An 18,048-nucleotide genomic window follows, 5' to 3' on the forward strand; every position below is an offset into this window, starting at 1 on the left:
GGATTATCAGATAATAAGCTTGTATTCCGCACCCCACATGGCCCCCTATTATACCATTGTTGGGGCCAGCACCCACACCTATGGGTGCAGCCATGATCTGTCTGCTTCCCTCAAATTCCAGTAACATGACAATGTGTAAAATCATTCTAAAGCCCTGTCGTCTCTGTGGCAGATGTGAAGTTACCAAGGCATTATTTGATAATACTGACTTTTCGAATACTGTATGTGACCATGTCCATGAGGCATAGTCACTGTATAGTTTACACTGGGTTATTGCACTTTCCTGTATTCATGTATTTATCTAACTTCAAAAGAGGTTGTTGGAAAAACAAGCAGCAAAACAAACTAGCTCTAGATAAGCAACTTACCAACAAATGGGGGAAGGGAGGAGGGCACCTACAGTTTGAGATAAGTAAGGAAAACTTGGGGAAAATTACAGGACAATGGCCTACTTCCAGGCTGTATCCCAAAGGTACATAGTTGTTTGGCCATGGCTGGAAGAGTAGAGATCAAAGGGACACTGGCTGACAGGACTCCCTGGAGAAAGAAAGGGGGAGAGAAAAAGGAGGAAGGAGATGAGTGTTCTGGCTGAGAGAATCTGTCATAGATGTGAAGGAAAAATAGGAACCGGTAAGGGAAAAATAGACTAGCATGTATAATGTTTATTGGTTTAATATCTGTTTTCTCAGAAATTATTTGGTTCTAAATAAAATGATGCTTGTTTTAAGAAGGTTTTCTGGTCACTTGTCAGTTGTCCTGCAGGTGCTGAACCTAAGTCAGACCCTATGAGGTAATCACAGGAAATACCAGTGGACTGCAGGTCAAAGCCTGTTTTAAGAGTGGGAAAATTGTTTTCAGAGTGGGAGAATTTCTTCACCTGAGATCTGAGGGGGTATGCTCAGAGAAACCAGGAAGAGTCTGAAGTGCCATTAGTCTGGTCACTGTGTCAATCATTTGTTCTGGTTTTTGGACAGAGGAGAAGCCAGTAAATTTGGCCATGTATACACTACACAGATGATTGACGTTGCTGCAGTCGATCTTCCGGGGTTCGAATTAGTGGGTATAGCAAAGACCTACTAATTCGAACTGAGAGGGCACCCTTGACTGTGCTGGTAGTCCTGCTCCACATGAGAAGTAAGGGAAGTTGATGGGAGCGTTTGCCCTAAGACATGAATTAAGATACGTCGACTCCTGCTACGTAATTAACATAGCTGGAATTGCATATGTTAAGTCAACTTTCCTCTTTAGTGTAGACCAGGCCTTTGTGAGAAAGTTGAAGGCAAGTTTGAAAACTAGACTGAGGCTATATGTACACTATGCTGTTCTTCCAGAAAAAGCTACGCAAATTGCGAACCGCAAATTGCGTAGCTTTTTCCGCTTCTTTTATCGGAAGATGCTTTTTCGACATTTGGCCCATCTATGCTGGGCCAAATGTCAGAAAAAAATCTTTTTCAGAAAATTCCTTCTTCCTCATAAAACAAGGTTTATGTCAAAAAAGTGCATCTGCTCTTCTGAAAAAAATTTCAGAAGAGCAGATGCGTTCCCTGGATGCGTCAGAGCAGACGCGTTCTCTGATACTATCCCGGAAAAACTCTGTAGTGTAGACATAACCTAAGTAACTGCATGCAACAGTGGAATCACCCATTGTTGCTGGATAATATGCTCATTGAGGGTACGTCTAGACTACAGGCTTTTGTCGACCGAAACTTTGTCGACAGATACTGTCGACAAAGCTTCTGTCGACAAAGAGCATCTAGACTACATCCAGTTCTGTCGACAAACCAATCCGCTTTGTCGACATGACAGTGTAGACACAAAGGATATTGTAGATGCAATAACCAATAAAAGGTGTTATTCCTTGTAGAATGAGGTTTACACCCGTCGACAAAACTGCTGAGTTCTGTCAATGTTATGTCGACAGAACTCAGCGGCAATGTAGACGCAGGTATAGTTTTGTCAACAAAAGTCTACTTTTGTCGACAAAACCCCGTAGTCTAGACACATCAAGAGAGCAGTAGCTACTTGTCACTAATATTATCCTTAAATGCTACAATTTATTATTTTAATTTTTTTTTCTGTATTTCACTGGTTTCTTAGTAATGCAATATACATCAATAGAAAACTACTCTTTTCTTTGGTACGTAGTGGCAGGTGTTGCAAGCTCACTAAATTATGTACATAAGCCTTTTTCTTTTCCAAAGTATTTTTTGTTATAGCCCATGTGATCTGGTATTTGTAGAAATTAAATCTCTGTATTTTAAATTCCTTGCTATTCTGTGCAAAAGTACAAGATGGAGGTATGTAAGAAATGAACAATGTATCAATTCAACAATTCCTTGTTTTTCCTGAAATGTCAGTAGGCTTTTCAAAGTTAGTACCCAAAAGGCCCACACATTGAGTGCAGGACAAGTTATTAGCACTAGAACCATGTGAAAAAAAGGAAGATTCATGAATAGTTATGCAAATAAAATCTTCTGACTCACTGTCAGCACTGCCTGCCCCTTTCATTTGTGAACACTGGGGGTGAGGGAGGTTTTATTTGCAAGAATGTTCATTAAAAGCAAAAGTTGTTAGAAAAGCTAGTGCAAATAAATATCCATGAATATTCACCCAGAGTACTCTTGTGTCCAATGTGACAAGCTACTCACACACTCATTTATAATTCAAAAGGGAGCTTAAGTCATCAAGTCAGGGAACAGAAACAATTGTTGCATAACTTTAGAGTCCAGTCATGTGGAGAAATCATGAATACCAAAAATTCTCAGTGACCATTGTGCAGGCAGTCTAAAGGCCTAAATGCATTCATTCATACTGCTCATTAAACAATTGCAAACAGTGAACAAATTTACAAAAAATATGACATTTTCATGGGTGATTTATGAACAATGAGTGTAACTTCATCAAATTATTTACTGCAAATCATCCAAGTAGTAGTTTCCCTTCTACTTTTCATCACTAGCTCGGTAGAACAGTGTGCAGAGATAATCAGTGTTTATATCTACAGCCCTTCCCTGCACACTAGAATGCATAGTCCCTTAACTAGATTATTTTTGAAGCAGTCTTATACTTTATTTACCCTTTCATAGGTAACCAGATTTTTAATATGAAAAACCCAGGACATGGAGACACTGTGTGTTGGAGGTCTCTACATTTCCACAGTATTTGCAACTGAAATATCGTTTTCCGAATAGGACTCTCTTGTCCCATGAGTTGAGACATGGAGAAAACAGCAGTGTTCTCTAGCACACTTCATTCACTGAGTTAATTCTCTGTTTCACTCCTTCTTCTGCCCATTCTACCCTAAGCTACATAGTAGTCGGGGTTTGAAAAAGGTGTCAGAGTAGTCACCCTTCTTCTCTTTCCCCCTTCCGCACATTAGCTAGCTGATAAGTGAGAGCATTTTGAAGAGTAAAAGTTAGATTATCTTGTTTCAGAGGCAAGGAAAGGAAAACATTCATTTACTCATCCATTCATTCAGGTTTTGATCTTCCTGCAGATTTGTTTCCCAGAAACTCAGCCAGCTTTGCCTTACATTCTTGGGCTGTCCATGTTTCCCACTGTTTCCATCATAGCTCACTACAAGACATTGGAAGAATTCATGACCTAATCAGAATCTTTCCAAAGACCTTACTACTAAAATAAATTAAAAAATAGACTGGTCAGTGAGAATATCCTTGCCTTGTGGGAGTCGTCACAGTCATGACTTTCTCAGTGCACAGGAATAAAAGTGGTATATGACTGTGATATTAAATTATTTCTTTATGTATGTAACCTTTTCCAAACACTTTATAAAGTGTATAGGGAGGTGAAACAACGTATAGCTCAATAAAATGAGGATAAAGAAAACCAGTGTAGTGGTGTCCACCCCAAAAATCAAAATAATCCCCTATGGTGAAATTGTTTGACGTTAGAATTAGAGAGTATGCACAGTCCCTATGAGCTTACTCTCTGTTATAGCTGAGCATAAGGTGCATGATCGCCACCTGGTGGCTACTACTATATTAAATAAACTAATAGTAGACAAACTGGAAACTTAAGTATTTTACAGGAAGTGCTAAATAATTTGGTGTGTTTTAATGGCAGTCAATGTATTTTCATTTGTGTGATTAATATATAATTTAAAAAGAAAAGCAATGAACTCAAACTTGTCTTTATAAATTCTACAAAACTATTATCTCCTGGTTTTTTTCACTACATAATGGGTTGGAATATTCTTCCAGTACAATAAAAAAGGAATTTCTCACAATCCTAATAATTATAACTGAGTGATCTCTATGTTCAGACCCATAAAAATCAACCTCCAAAATCAGATCCATATATTTAAAAAGTCCAATTTTTCAAGGACTCTGATCTTTTAGGCATTTGGCTGCCAAAGGCTACTCATTTAGGGTATGTCAACTCTACAGGGAAGATCAAAGCTGCTGTTGATCTTCCAGGGTTTGAATTAGCGGGTCTAGTGAAGACACACTAATTCAAACTTAGAGGGGCACTCCAGTCGATGCCAGTAGTCTTGCTTCCATGAGGAGTGAGGGAAGTCTAAGGGACAGTGTTCTCCTTTCAACTTCCTGCAGTGTGGATGGTGCAAAAGTAGAGTTAAAGTGCTTTGACTTCAGTTACACAATTAACCTAGCTGAAGTTGCATATCTGAATTCGACCTTGTCTTGTAGTGTAGACATACCCTTAGGTTGTAACTCACTCTCAGCGTCAGTCCCACAAAGTGTAGTATTGTTTACCTGCAGCTGAGTTGCAATCAATGGTGTGAAATTCCTTCCCCGTCTTTGAAAACCTCAAAGAAAATAAAAAGGGATTCTGTTCTAATCAGATACTTACAACCAAGTGTGCACTAATGGCTATAAAGGGAAAACAAATAGCTGAAACTTGCTTTTGGAAAATAAGATTTATCCATACAAATGAATGATCTTTACAAACCATGAACCCTTAAATTTAATTCCAAAGTACATAGTGTAGGGTTCCAAATTTAAAAGGAGACCGATATTGTCGAATGAGAACAGGATGCAGTCACAATGAGCAAGTTACAGCAATTTGCAAATGAGAAAGGCTGGTAGTACTGGGCTTGTTAGGAAGAGAAATAGAAGGAAGGGAAGGATCTTTGTGAAACCCCTGTAAGAGGACTGCGCTTCATGTTGATGGACTGGTAAGTGAAAGGTCCTCCGGTGGGTTATGGTCAGAAGCTTTCAAGTGAATTTTCCTTCTCATCAGGCTTACAGCCAGAACTGGAGGACGAGCAAAGCCTTTCGAGGAAAATAATACTTGTAAACCAAAAAGGTCAGCATAAACCAAAATTCATAAGCATCTGGCTAATTTATCTTAATATTTTAACTTTTGACTTTTGTTTTTAATAATTTATGATACCAGCTATAAATCAGACAGTATAATTACAGAAATTAAAAATAGAAAACACCTCCTGGGTTATGCAATCTGTCTACCTGTCGGTGCAATATTGATTGTCTTGTGGTTAAGGCATGCGGGTTCTGTTCCCGAGTGTGCTTACATATATTTTGTGAAACCTTAGGCAAGTCACTTTATCCCTCATCCTCAGTTTCCCTATTTGTAAAATAGTACAAGTGCCTTTTTCGCAGCATAAAGTATGTATCCACTCATGGGGAATCCTTAATGTAGCAGGGTGTGATACCGCAGATCACACTGGAGGCTAGAAGAGGGACAGAGGCACAAACCATCATGTACACTATGAAATATAAATATCTGTTGAAAAGATCCTATTGCCCTGCAGCTTATAGGGAAATGGGGCTTTAATCTTCTCAACTGTGTGCCCATTTAAACATCTCACTTCTTAACAGCTCTTCGTGTATTCAGCAGAAAGATTTGGTCTTTTCATTTCTTCCTCCCTGCCCCCAGTAACAGTGTTCTTCATGCTATACTTGATTTATCTGCACATTGGGGAACAGTCATACATCCTTTCGCCCTAGCTCTGCAAGAAAACCAATGGAATTTTTACCTTTTATTGCAATCATTTATCTTATGGGAAGAAAACATATTAAAGCAAATACTTCTTCCTTGCCCCCTGAGGCTAATGTTTCCAGCTGGCAAATCTGAAAGACACATCTGTATTAAAGGAGACACACTCCCTTTTGTCATTGTTGTGTCCTCCTCAGCTGCTGTTGGGCAGTCTCTCTAGAGGTGCCAGCTCTCTCCTAACTCATGAATAGGATCCCTCAACTTAACCCAGGGATGGCCATCCTGATCATGAGAAGGATCCAGGATTCACCTATGTTCATTGCCAAAGTGCCACTATAATACATCAGAAGACAGCTGATGAGCTCCCCTTCAGTTCTGTCCCCAATGCCTCCTACTTGTTGGCAGCCTTGCCGATCAGTGCCTCCCTGTCCCTCCCGGTGCTTCCTACCCAGGGATGCTGGAACAATTTGTATAGTGCAGGTGTTGAGAGCCATAGAACTACACTGTAAACCTTATGTATAATGGAAACCATTTAGAATCTTGGGTGCAATAGTGCCCCCTAACTCTAGTTTAACCTAAGGATGTTAAGTATCATGTGACTGACTAATCGAATAGTCGTATTTTTGCATCGACTATTCGATTAGTCGATAGTGCAGTGCTGCCCCTTTGAAATGCCACTGTGGCATTTCAAAGTGGCACCGCCGCAAAGAGAAGCTGACCCCAGGCTCCATGCAGTGCTGCCGCTTTGAAGTACCTCCCTCTTCTCCCCGCCTCCCCTTGCTGCCTCTATCTGATAGAGGGGAGTGACTAGTCCTTAGCATCCTTTGTTCAACCACAAAAACATCCACCTTTTGCAATCAGCTGTTTTGCCGTGTGCAGGAGACTCAGGGGAGGGGAGGTGCTAGGGTACAGAAGGTTCATGGGAAGGGGCAGGAAGGTGGAGGCGCCTCGGGGAAGACGATGGGGTTGGGGCAGGGCCTGGGGCAGAACCGGGGTCTAAGCAGTGAGCAACCCTCCCAGCACATTGGAATGTTAGCGCCTGTAGCACCAGCCCCAGAATTGGTGCCTCTGCAAAGAACTGCATAGTAACTTCTGAAAAGCCACATGTGGCTCCGGAGCCACAGGCTAGCCACTTTTGACTTAACCTGGCATGAATCAGTCTGCCCTTAAACTCCAGAGGCTCGTCTACATTGGCCCCTTTTCCGGAAGGGGCATGGTAATTTTTGAAATCGCAATAGGGAAATGCGCGGGGGATTTAAATATCCCCCGCGGCATTTAAATAAAAATGTCCGCCGCTTTTTTCCGGCTTTTAGAAAAGCCGGAAAAGAGCGTCTACACTGGCCCCGATTCTCCGGATAAAGCACCCTTTTCCGGAGGATCTTATTCCTACTTCAAAGTACTTATTCCTACTTATTGCTACCTGCAAGCTCCGGGGTGAGAAAGCCCCGTTCGTAAGCTGCTCTGGTGCCCCTGGTCTGCTGGAGACCGTCTCCAGCAGACCAGGGGCACCGGGCAGGTTCCCGCGCTTCTGAGGCTTTGCCAGAGCAAAGCCTCAGAAGCGCGGGAACCCGCCCGCAGTTGCCGCTTCAGTCCGGATGCCTGTGGTCTGCTGGGGACGGTCCCCAGCAGACCACAGGCACCCGGACTGAAGCCGCAGCCACGGGGGGGTCCCGCGTCTCTGAGACTTTTCCAGAGCAAAGCCTCAGAGGTGCGGCACCCCGCTGCCGCTGCGGCTCTGCTCCCGGTGCCCCTGGTCTGCTGGGGGGGGGCGCGGCTAGTGTGCCCCCCCCCCAGCAGACCAGGCTTTTGTTTTGGACCCTGGAGCAGAGCAGCTGGGGCGCTGCCGATTGGTCCTGCAGCGCCGCTCTGGGCACTACTGGACCAACCCGGCAGCACCCCAGCTGCTCTGCCCCAGGTCCTGATTCAGCCGCTGCTGGTCAGTTTCAGCAGTGGCTGAATCAGGACGCCTGGGGCAGAGCAGCTGGGGTGCTGCTGGGTTGGTCCAGTAGCGCCGAGGAGCGGTGCTACTGGAGCAACCCAGCAGCACCCCAGCTGCTCTGCCCCAGGTGTCCCCAAGTCAGCCGCTGCTGAAACTGACCAGCGCTGACTACAGGAAGCCCGAGGCAGAGTTGCTCTGCCCCAGGCTTCCTGGAATCAGCGCTGATCAGTTTCAGCAGCAGCTGACTTGGGGAAGCTTGGGGTTCTTAAGTTGAATCTGTATGTAAGTCAGAACTGGCGGTCAGTTTCAGCAGCGGCTGAATCTGGACGCCAGTTCCTACTTACATACAGATTCAACTTAAGAACAAACCTACAGTCCCTATCTTGTACGTAACCCGGGGACTGCCTGTATACAGTAGTTCCTCATTTAACACTATAGATATGTTTCAAAAAATGATTGTGGTAAGTGAAAACGTGTTATGCGGGGGTCAATTTTCCCATTGAAAATAATGGAAAAGGTGGGGGTTGCATTTCAAGTAGTGGTGTCTGTTGGGACTGAGGCATAAGGTTGGGGGAGAAAGGGGACTGAGTTACAGCAGGGAGGGGAGGTGTTTGGCTCTGGGGAAGAGAAAAGGAGGAGAGGGGAGGGGAACTGGATTGGGAGTATGCCCCTGTGACGGGTCTGCTGGGACCCGCACTGTGTCTGGTGAGGAGGGGTTGCCGGGGAACCGTGCAGTGAGCAGCGAACCCTCTGCTGCTTTGCAGGGAGGTCAGGGAAGCCCCGCGCAGCTGCCGGCAACGGGCCAGCTGGGGAAATCGTGTTATTCCAGGGATTGTTGTGTAATTCAAAAAACGTTCCCTAAAACAAAATCATGCTATCGCGAAAACGTGTTAAGCGGGCACATGTTAAATGAGGAATTACTGTATATATAGGGAGCCAGACACACAAAACAGTTACAATATAAAATCTAAATTGAAACTGATTACAGATGTTAGAGCTAGCTAACCATATAACAGTTTACATAGGGAAAAGTCAGGAGGCTATGCTTAGAGAGAGGTGAGGGCGGGGGGAAGAAGAGAGAGAAAGAGAGAGCACGAGAAAGACCTTACACTCCGTGGAGCTTGCACTGATAGGGGTTCCCAGATGGTGATGGGAGCTGGGGGTCCAGAGGGCAGGAGACAAGCAGAGCAGAGCCCCCAGCACGATCAGACAGGAGATGAAGAAGTCTCGATGGAACTGATGCAGTTTAAATCCAGGTATCAGAACAGTTTTTGTTGGGCCAGGAGTTTTTATAGGGATAGGACAATAGTTCAAAGAGAAACAGAGGCAAGACAACAGAGACTGATCACACCCAGTTATGAGTGATGTTCCTTGAAGGAGCTCACAATGCAACTGGCCAGTTTCAATATTTTGGATGTCAATAGGATCGTTACTAGAATTAGTCTGATAATGACTAATTTGGGTGTAGCATCTGGAGCAGAGATTTCCCATCAGGCAGTGCTTCTCTGCTTTCGGTATCCCATAGTTTACTGCAGTTCCTGCCTTGGAAGTTCTGGTCTCCATTCTGTATGCTAATGAGATGTCCCTCTGTTCTATCTTCAACGCAGATGAGGCTGGGGTGTTTCCTTAATTAGTTTAGGTGTGTCTTCCCTGGCCTTTTCATTGCTTTGTCTGATTCTAGCAGAGGTCTAGGGGAAAGGGGGGAGGATGATTTTCCATGAATGTCACTCCCTGGTGCCCCAAGAGCACAGGGCTGGTAGGAAATACTGCTCAGTGGAGGGTTTGAAAATCCCACTACAGTATCCATATGGCCAAATGAGTCTAGCTGCTAGTAATTCATGTTTTCATCTTGAATGCCCCTTTGTGCTCTGTATAATTCAAAGCATGAAAATACTTAGTGTAAGTTGAACAGGGTTCTGTCCCTATATCACTTTTCTGCATGTAAGACTTTCCTTTTTTGTGTATTTCCCTCCTACGGGCGGATGAAAGAAACATTTGTCTTTGATACTGTAAGCGCAGGTTGAGAAGGGTCTCAAAAAGCATCATCAAACTTCAAGTCTGATATGACAAGGTGGGTGAGGTAATATCTTTTACTAGGCCAATTTCTATGGGAAGCTATTTCCTGAAGAAGAGCTCTGTGTAGTTGGAAAGCTTGTCTCACTCAACAACAGAAGTGGATCCAATAAAAAATATTACCTCACCCACCTGGCTTCTCATATATCCTGAGATGAACATTGCTACAACACCGCTGCCTATGACAATATGTTATATTTTTTTAAATCTTCACAAACTTAACTTTTTAAAGGTATTTTTTGTGTACTGTAATGTTTATAATGCCTTCTCGTTTACTGTTCTTCCTACTTATCAATAAGGTCCATTCAAGATCAACTTTGGCCTGTGTGTCTCTGTGTGCCTCAAAATAGTAGCTTCTCTTCCACCAAAGTCTGAAGATGCCATATATGAAATGTATGCTCTTGTATGAGGCTCATCTGACAATCCAGTGTCTGATTGCGAATCTTCTTTCTACTGAGTGTGCAGCCAGAGGCACACAGTGCATTATTTTTCATTCCGATCTTCTCATTTCACAGTCTGTTTGCATTTGATTTTTAGACAGCGAAAATTCTCTGTTAAATGATTTTGTAAATGAATATTTTATATAAACGATCTTAAAATTCAATAAAAGCTTCTGCACTGATTCCTTGTCTTTTGAGCTTCCTTGCTGTTTGTTGGGAAAATCCAAGCATAGCTAGGTGCAGACTGAGTATAATGATAATAGCAACACCAGCACACTGTTTCTCAATAGAATATTTTCTTAGGAATCAAAGTTCAGATTCTCAATCAATTCTGAAACAGGAGAAAACTAAGTATACAAATGTCAAAATAATATTATAATATAATACAATTGTGGGTCGCTATCAGTGTTCCCTCTCATTTTTTCCATTCATGAGCAGAATAAATTTTGTTACATGTCCCAAGGCATGTGTGAATGTATACCATCATAGAAATACATGCTGCTGGCTGTGGGTATGGTGGATGCTTTGCTGGGCAGTACCTGAATCTCTCCTGTGTGGCTGCTTACAGGGAGCATGAGTCCCTATCCTATAGTGAGTTTACTGTGAATAGGACCCTCATTGACTTAAATGAGGCTCTGTGTAAAGGCAGCAATCAGCCTGAATGAGGCTCATTACAGGATTATTAGTAATAGTAGTATTTGTATTTTAATAGGACTTCAGGTCTCCAGTGATAGACCAAGGCACCCACTGTGCTAAAGACTGTGCCCCAAATAACACATGTACCCCTCTAAGGTTTTCTTACAGTGAAAGTATAAAATAAAGGACAACAGCTGTATACAATAAATAGACCAGGGAAGCCACAAGATAACAATAATACAGAACTAGTCAGTATGAACTCAATAGTCATAGTTTTGATTTTAGATAATTATCTTTATCAGAATGATAAATGCAAACTAATTTAATTAAATACATTTTTTATTCCTTTATTCCTTCTCATGCAGAATAAAGGGTTTCAGGATTGTGTGCTAATATCAGAAAAATATTTGAAACAATGGTGTATAACTGTGTAAATTGAGCATTCAGGATCCTGTTTAGCAAGCTCCTTAAGCAGAGACATAAATAGGACTATGGCATTTCATTTTTAAAATTATGCACATGCTTATCTTTCTTGTTGTGGAAGGAGGGATCTAGTTGGCTAGCAATGGCTGTAGTTATTCAAGTATATGATATAACTAAATAGTTAAGAACTTGCTGCCCAATTTACTTTTCTTTCTTTCTTTCTTTCTTTCTTTCTTTCTTTCTTTCTTTCTTTCTTTCTTTCTTTCTTTCTTTCTTTCTTTCTTTCTTTCTTCACTAAATAGAAATAGTATCAGAAAAGTTGCCAGTAGATACAGAAAAGCAAAATGATGTTCTCCTCTTGAGATTTTAACATCTGGTTGTCAGCTGACAAGCACAAGAGTCAGTTTGCAAAAACTGGCTGCAGGCACAAGGATGCTCTTGTCTTCTACAGTTTGTAGTTCCTTAAAATTAGAAAAAATAATAACTTTTAGCAATAAATTTTCAAATCAAATAGTTTTCCTTACACATGAAAGCTCACAACCCCCTCACTCTCCAAAGACTGAATAACTTTAATTTTAAAATGGTTTTGTAAAGCATTTTCTAAAAGCAATGACACTTAAATTAGAATGGCTGTCATACATATGTGCACTATTGCACTGTTTAAATGCATTGAGCGTGATTACTTGTACCAGTTTAACCACATACCTTGTTGTATATTTATGATTACCTAATCTATATTTTCTTGTTAATGCAGAATAAATTCAAACTCATTTCTCATGCTGGGGAGTCTAAATCCTGATAAATTAATTCAACTTTCTCACAGATAATCCTTTTCTCACAGTGGGCTGAGTTCTGCCATTGGAGTCATTTGCACATTTCCCATTAAAGTCATCCACAGGGCTGTGTGTGTGTATCCAAGAGGTGGATGTGACACACTGTAATAGAGAAACAATTTAGATCTAATTATAAGAAAAGACAACATGCAAGAGTGCATAAAGAGCAACTTCTTTTGTGGGAGTTTTGCCATTTACAAAAAGGGAAATATTTAAAAAATGATTGTTTGTAGATCTTGAAAAAAATATTTAAAGTATTTTAATTTTTTTGTTAACAGGCACAAGCATATTTACCGTTTACGAAGCTGCTTCTCAAGAAGGATGGGTGTTCCTTATGTACAGAGCAATTGACAGTTTTCCCCGATGGCGTTCATACTTCTATTTCATCACCTTAATTTTCTTCCTTGCCTGGCTTGTTAAGGTACTGCTCGTTTGTTCTTTTATGCCTGCCTGGAATATAAATCACGTTCAGTTGAATTTCTGCTCTTTTCCACCTTCTGCTCTTTTACCACTATGGTAAGCTTTTGCTTTTTAATTTTCCCTGTAGAACGTGTTCATTGCTGTCATCATTGAAACATTTGCTGAAATAAGAGTACAATTCCAGCAGATGTGGGGGTCCAGAAGCAGTACCACCTCAACAGCTACTACCCAGGTAGAGTGATAGATGTTATACCTCTCAATACTGAGATATTGTCTGCATACCTGTGCTTTTAATTTATTGCAGATTAAATGGGGTATCTTAAAAATATTATAGTAGGGCATAATCAAGCCATGGTTAGTGGACATATCTTCTTGCTATAGAGTGTACAAACTGCCCATTTGTCCGTCGTAATTAGAGGTAGAAGGATTGCTTTTTTATTTTTTGGTTCAGTATAATATTTGAGTTTTGAAGTTTGGGTTCTCCCTGCCACAACCCTGGGAGTTCTGTACCCCACTGATTATTGGGGTGTGTGCCCTTGCTTGTCCCCTCTTGTGCATGCCTCTGTCAAGACTTAAAATGTCTGCTGCATCATCTTAGTGTCTATTTTAAGTATCTAGACTGTAGGAATGACCATGCCTCTTCAGACTAGTTGCCTACCTAGTGCAGTATCTTGTGTCTGATAGTGGCCAGTACTAGTTACAATATGGAAAAAAATCCTACAGAAGGCAGATAGGGGAAACTTCCCCGTAAGGGAAATTTCTTCCCGTCCCCCAATATTTGGATGTTAGTTATAAAGAATAAGGGTGTAAATCACATCCAAAATTGTTTTGCTTAGTATTTTCTATCATCACGCTGGAAATTCTTGTTAACCACATGAATGTTACAGTGGGGGAGGTCTAGGTTGGATATTAGGAAAAACTATTTCACCAGGAGGGTGGTGAAGCACTGGAATGGGTTACCTAGGGAGGTGGTGGAATCTCCATCCCTAGAGGTGTTTAAGTCTCGGCTTGACAAAGTCCTGGCTGAGTTGATTTAGTTGGGATTGGTCCTGCCTTGGGCAGGGGGCTGGACTTGATGACCTCCTGGGGTCTCTTACAGCTCTATGATTCTATAATGTCCAGTCCGTTAGTGAATCCTGCTGGTTTCTTGGCCTCCATGCTATCTTCTGTTATTGAATTCTGCATCCAATGTACAGATTGTGTCAGAACATATTACTTTTGATCAGTTTACAATGCGATCTTTCACATTATTCCAGGCAGGAAATACTTTTTCACACACTTCACATTTTGCCTATGAAACTCACTGGCATAAGGTTATTGTTGAGGCTACAATCATAACAGAGACCTGGCTTAGTCCAAATGTAATTCTGGATGAAGATGATTCCATCAAACATAGCACATCAGTGTATTACTCAGATCTGGATTTAGTATTTGTCATGTGCCTAGTTTTAATGCCACAGCCTCTTGGGAATTAAACTAGGGGAAAGAAAGGTCTCTATGGGAAACTCTAGAAGCAGCCACATTTGGGGGAAGCTGAAGATAATAGAAACACTAACATTGATAACATTGTCAGATCAGAAGAATATGATCACATTAGATAGGGACACCATCATATCATAGAATAAAAATAATTTGTGACTGTAGACAGGCTAATGGCTGTCTTGTTCCAAAAAGTGATGTTACGTGACTCACTGACATAATGGTAATTTAGTTTAACAGACTTATGAAAAATGCCTCTACCCTTTCTTATTAGTTGGGATTGTCTAACAGAGCCTTTCCACTACACAGTGCCACATACAGATGGACCATATTTCTTGCTTTGGGCCTAAAGTGACCTTGACAAAATTGTCTTCTGCACTTTTGCTGAAGTATTTACTTCATTTGTCCACCTGACAAATCAATTAACTTATGCAGAAAATGAGTCTACTACTAATTAAAGAAAAGTTGGCCCTCAGATATCTGAAGTAAGTGGTATAAAGGGAGCTCTCCCAGACGATGATTTAAAAAATAGTATAGCTCATTGTTTTCAAAAGGAACACATGCACATTATCTGTGAATGGCTTTCAGGACACTGTTTCTTATGCCAATCAATCTACAACTTTTTATGACCTATTGTTTAAAGCCATTTCATATACATTTTCTGTTTTCTAAAGGATGGGATGAAATCTTGGCCCACTGAAGTTAGAGAGAGTTTTGCCAATGACTTTAGTGGAGCTAGGATTTCACTCCACATTTTTAATTATACCACTGTATTGTCACGGTATGGAATATCGCTGAGCCTCATTTGCATATCTAATGAGCTGCCATTTTGTGGAAAAGGCTCTTGCACCAGAAGGAGTATCTACACCGCCCCTTCTTGCGCAAGAAAAACCCCCTTGCACAATGCCGTTACACTGATTATTTTCAGTGTAGACGCTCCTTCTGGAGCAAGAGCCTTTTCCACAAAATGGCAGCTCATTAGATATGCAAATGAGGCTCAGCGATATTCCATGCTTAGCCTCATTTGCATATTTCTGGTGCAAGATCGCACTACTGTAGACATAGCCCTAGTGTGGTTACTGAGCAATGCAAGTGGTACCTAGACCAGAGCAACAGTTAAGATCAAGAGACCTCTGCAGCATGGGCTGAGAGCCAGCTGGCTTTTAGCTCAGAGGGTAGAGGCTCCTATACTCAGCTCCAGAAATCCCAGGTTCAGATCGCCTGGTGGTGGTTACACATGGTGAGATTTTTGTATTGTTTCCTTGGTGTAAATCGCAATATTTACAAAAGACCACCACAAAACTTGCTTTTAACAACAATGTAAGATGTCTGGGTTGCTTCTAAATATTCGGAACACAGGAGGAGCTCTGTTCTGAATGTCTACAAAACAAAGAGTGATTCTATGAACTAGTTAATATAATCAGCATTAATATATGAGGTGCAATTATTAAGTGGATGTAAAGTGTTTTTTTCATGTTGTCTGAGTGAAATTCTGCACACTAAAAGTTTGTTATTTGGGCACAAATGTTATTGCAATAGGATAGTGGTGAAATCTATCTTGTATCTATTCTGTAACAATAAGAACATTTCCCTTTTCCTTCAAGAGTGCAGAGATCAAACTATGAGAAGATCCTAAGCAAAATATAACAGAAGCTTCACTTGTATTTATCAGTATATAAAATGTTTCTGACAAGTATTTTCCCCTTCAAGATGTTTCATGAAGATGCTGCTGGAGGGTGGCAGTTAGTGGCTGTTGATGTGAATAAACCTCAGGGCAGAGCTCCAGCTTGTCTACAGGTATGGTACTTTTAAAAAAAAAACTAAATTAATTGGTGTGAATAATAATATGCGAGTGTTGGCTTAGAGTAGCTGTTGGAGAGAAATTACAGCTGCAATACAATCAGTCAAAAATTGCCTTTAATTTATTGGTTACTTACCAAGTCCTTCTGCATGTGCTCATGAAACATACAATCAGCAAAGACAGCAATGTGGACTTCACCCAAATTACAAGGCATTTTATAATGTTTGTCTAAAAAAGTACATTACAGTAGAGTCCCAATTATCCGACCTAAACGGAACCGACACGTGGTCGGATTACCAAATACGTCGGATGATAGGGACTCAACTGTATGTATCCTGGCCCCATCCCTGCCTGGCCCTGGTCCCTTCCCTCCCTGCAGCTCCCGGGCACCCAGCCCCGCTCGCTGCCCCATCGCTCTCCTGGAGCCGCTGATGCCGCTCCTGCCGGCGCCACTTCATCCCCGGGTGCTACAGGGAGGAGACGAAGCGGCCACCGGCAGGAGCAGCATCAGCAGCTCCAGGAGAGCGACGAGGCAGCGAGCGGGGCTGTTCTCCCTGCCCACACCCTGGAGCCGCTGATTCCGCTCCTGCCAGTTCTGCTTTGTCCCTGGGAGCTGCAGGGTCGGATACAGCGGAGTGTTGGATTACCGAAGGTTGGATAATCCGGACTCTACTGTATTTATAAAGGGACTATCCAATATTGTCATTTAAAAAAAAGGTTTTAAAAATATCATTATATTACCTTAAATAATTTTAATAATCCTTTACCTCCACATCCTTCCCAACAAATCAATCCTACCCCTGGGTTAGGTGTATAATATGCACAGTTATCATTCCCAAAATACAATGTTGTTCACTAAAATCATGGGCTAAATAACATACTCAACACAGGTGTACTTCAGATCTGCTATCAGCATACAAATATGTTTGACACAGGGAAAGAGTCTATCTAGAATCAAACTAGTACAATGTTTTAAAAGTTTAATTTTTATATTTTTAGTTTTACATGGGCTATATTAATGAAAACCCATCTTACTCCTTGCATAAATCTAAAACTAAGATGAAGAATGTTCATAAATCAAATTTCCCATTCACAGGACAATGTAGACCACCACCAAGTTTTATTTATAATGTTCAGTTTTGCATGATAATTAATGACACTTGTTTGTGAAGCTGCCTTACTTTAGAAAACACACTAAAAGCACTATAACAACTGGAATAACATATGTGCCTTCCAGGCTAGGGTTCTAATAATGTTCAGTTTAGCATGTCAGCCATAGTATGTGTACAAGCTGGTAGGGCATGCAGTGATGGATGTCTCCTGGAAAATGTCTTTTACCCTGAAGAAAGTTACACATGATTAAAGTTGGACACGCTTGTATAATATGTCCATTACTCGTGGCATAGCTCTTAATTGTTCCAACAAAAAGAATGTAAATTCTTGATGTATGGCAGTATCTAGCCTACCGAGCCTTCATCTGCACTGTGTTTTTATGGATTCATAGATTCCAAAGCTAAAAGGGATCATTGTGATAATCTATATTAAACTCTTGGATAACACAAGCCATGGAACTTCCCCCAAATAATTCCAAGACTGTATCTTTTTCACTCTCGATTTTAAAATTGTCAGTGATGGAGAATCTACCATGGCCCTTGGTAAATAGATCCAATAGTTAATTATTCTCACCATAAAAAATTTAAAACTTTTTTCCAGTCTGAATTTGTCTAGCTTCAGCTTCCAGCCATTAGGTTGTTATACCTCTCTCTGCTAGACTGAAGAACTCATTGTAAAATATTTATTCCCTGTGTAAGGTACTTATACAGACTGCAATTGAGCCACTCTTAACTTTTTTGTTAAGCTAAATACACTGAGCTCTTGGAGAGTCTCTCTCTGAACCTTGTTTTTTACTCGTTTAATCATCATCATGGCTCTTCTCTGAAATCAGAGGTAAAATAACCTCTCTACTCCTACCTGAGATACTCTCTCACTCTGAATCAATGACTTCTTCTTCATTATTTATCATTTCCCCAATTTTTGTATGTCTGCAAATTTTATCAGTGATGTTTT

General features: G+C 41.2%; 1 protein-coding gene across 1 annotated transcript in view; it reads left to right on the plus strand.

The window, feature by feature from the left end:
- The window catches only part of NALCN (sodium leak channel, non-selective), a 362,634-nt gene that overhangs the window by 152,885 nt on the left and 191,701 nt on the right, over window positions 1–18,048 (plus strand). Inside the window, exons 8-10 of the mRNA XM_075918747.1 lie at window positions 12,560–12,702; window positions 12,829–12,933; window positions 15,891–15,977. Of these exons, the coding sequence (XP_075774862.1) occupies window positions 12,560–12,702; window positions 12,829–12,933; window positions 15,891–15,977 (335 nt within the window). The remainder of the gene's footprint in view (window positions 1–12,559; window positions 12,703–12,828; window positions 12,934–15,890; window positions 15,978–18,048) is intronic.

Source organism: Pelodiscus sinensis, chromosome 1 (genome assembly GCF_049634645.1).
Source record: "Pelodiscus sinensis isolate JC-2024 chromosome 1, ASM4963464v1, whole genome shotgun sequence".
Lineage (NCBI taxonomy): Eukaryota > Metazoa > Chordata > Testudines > Trionychidae > Pelodiscus > Pelodiscus sinensis.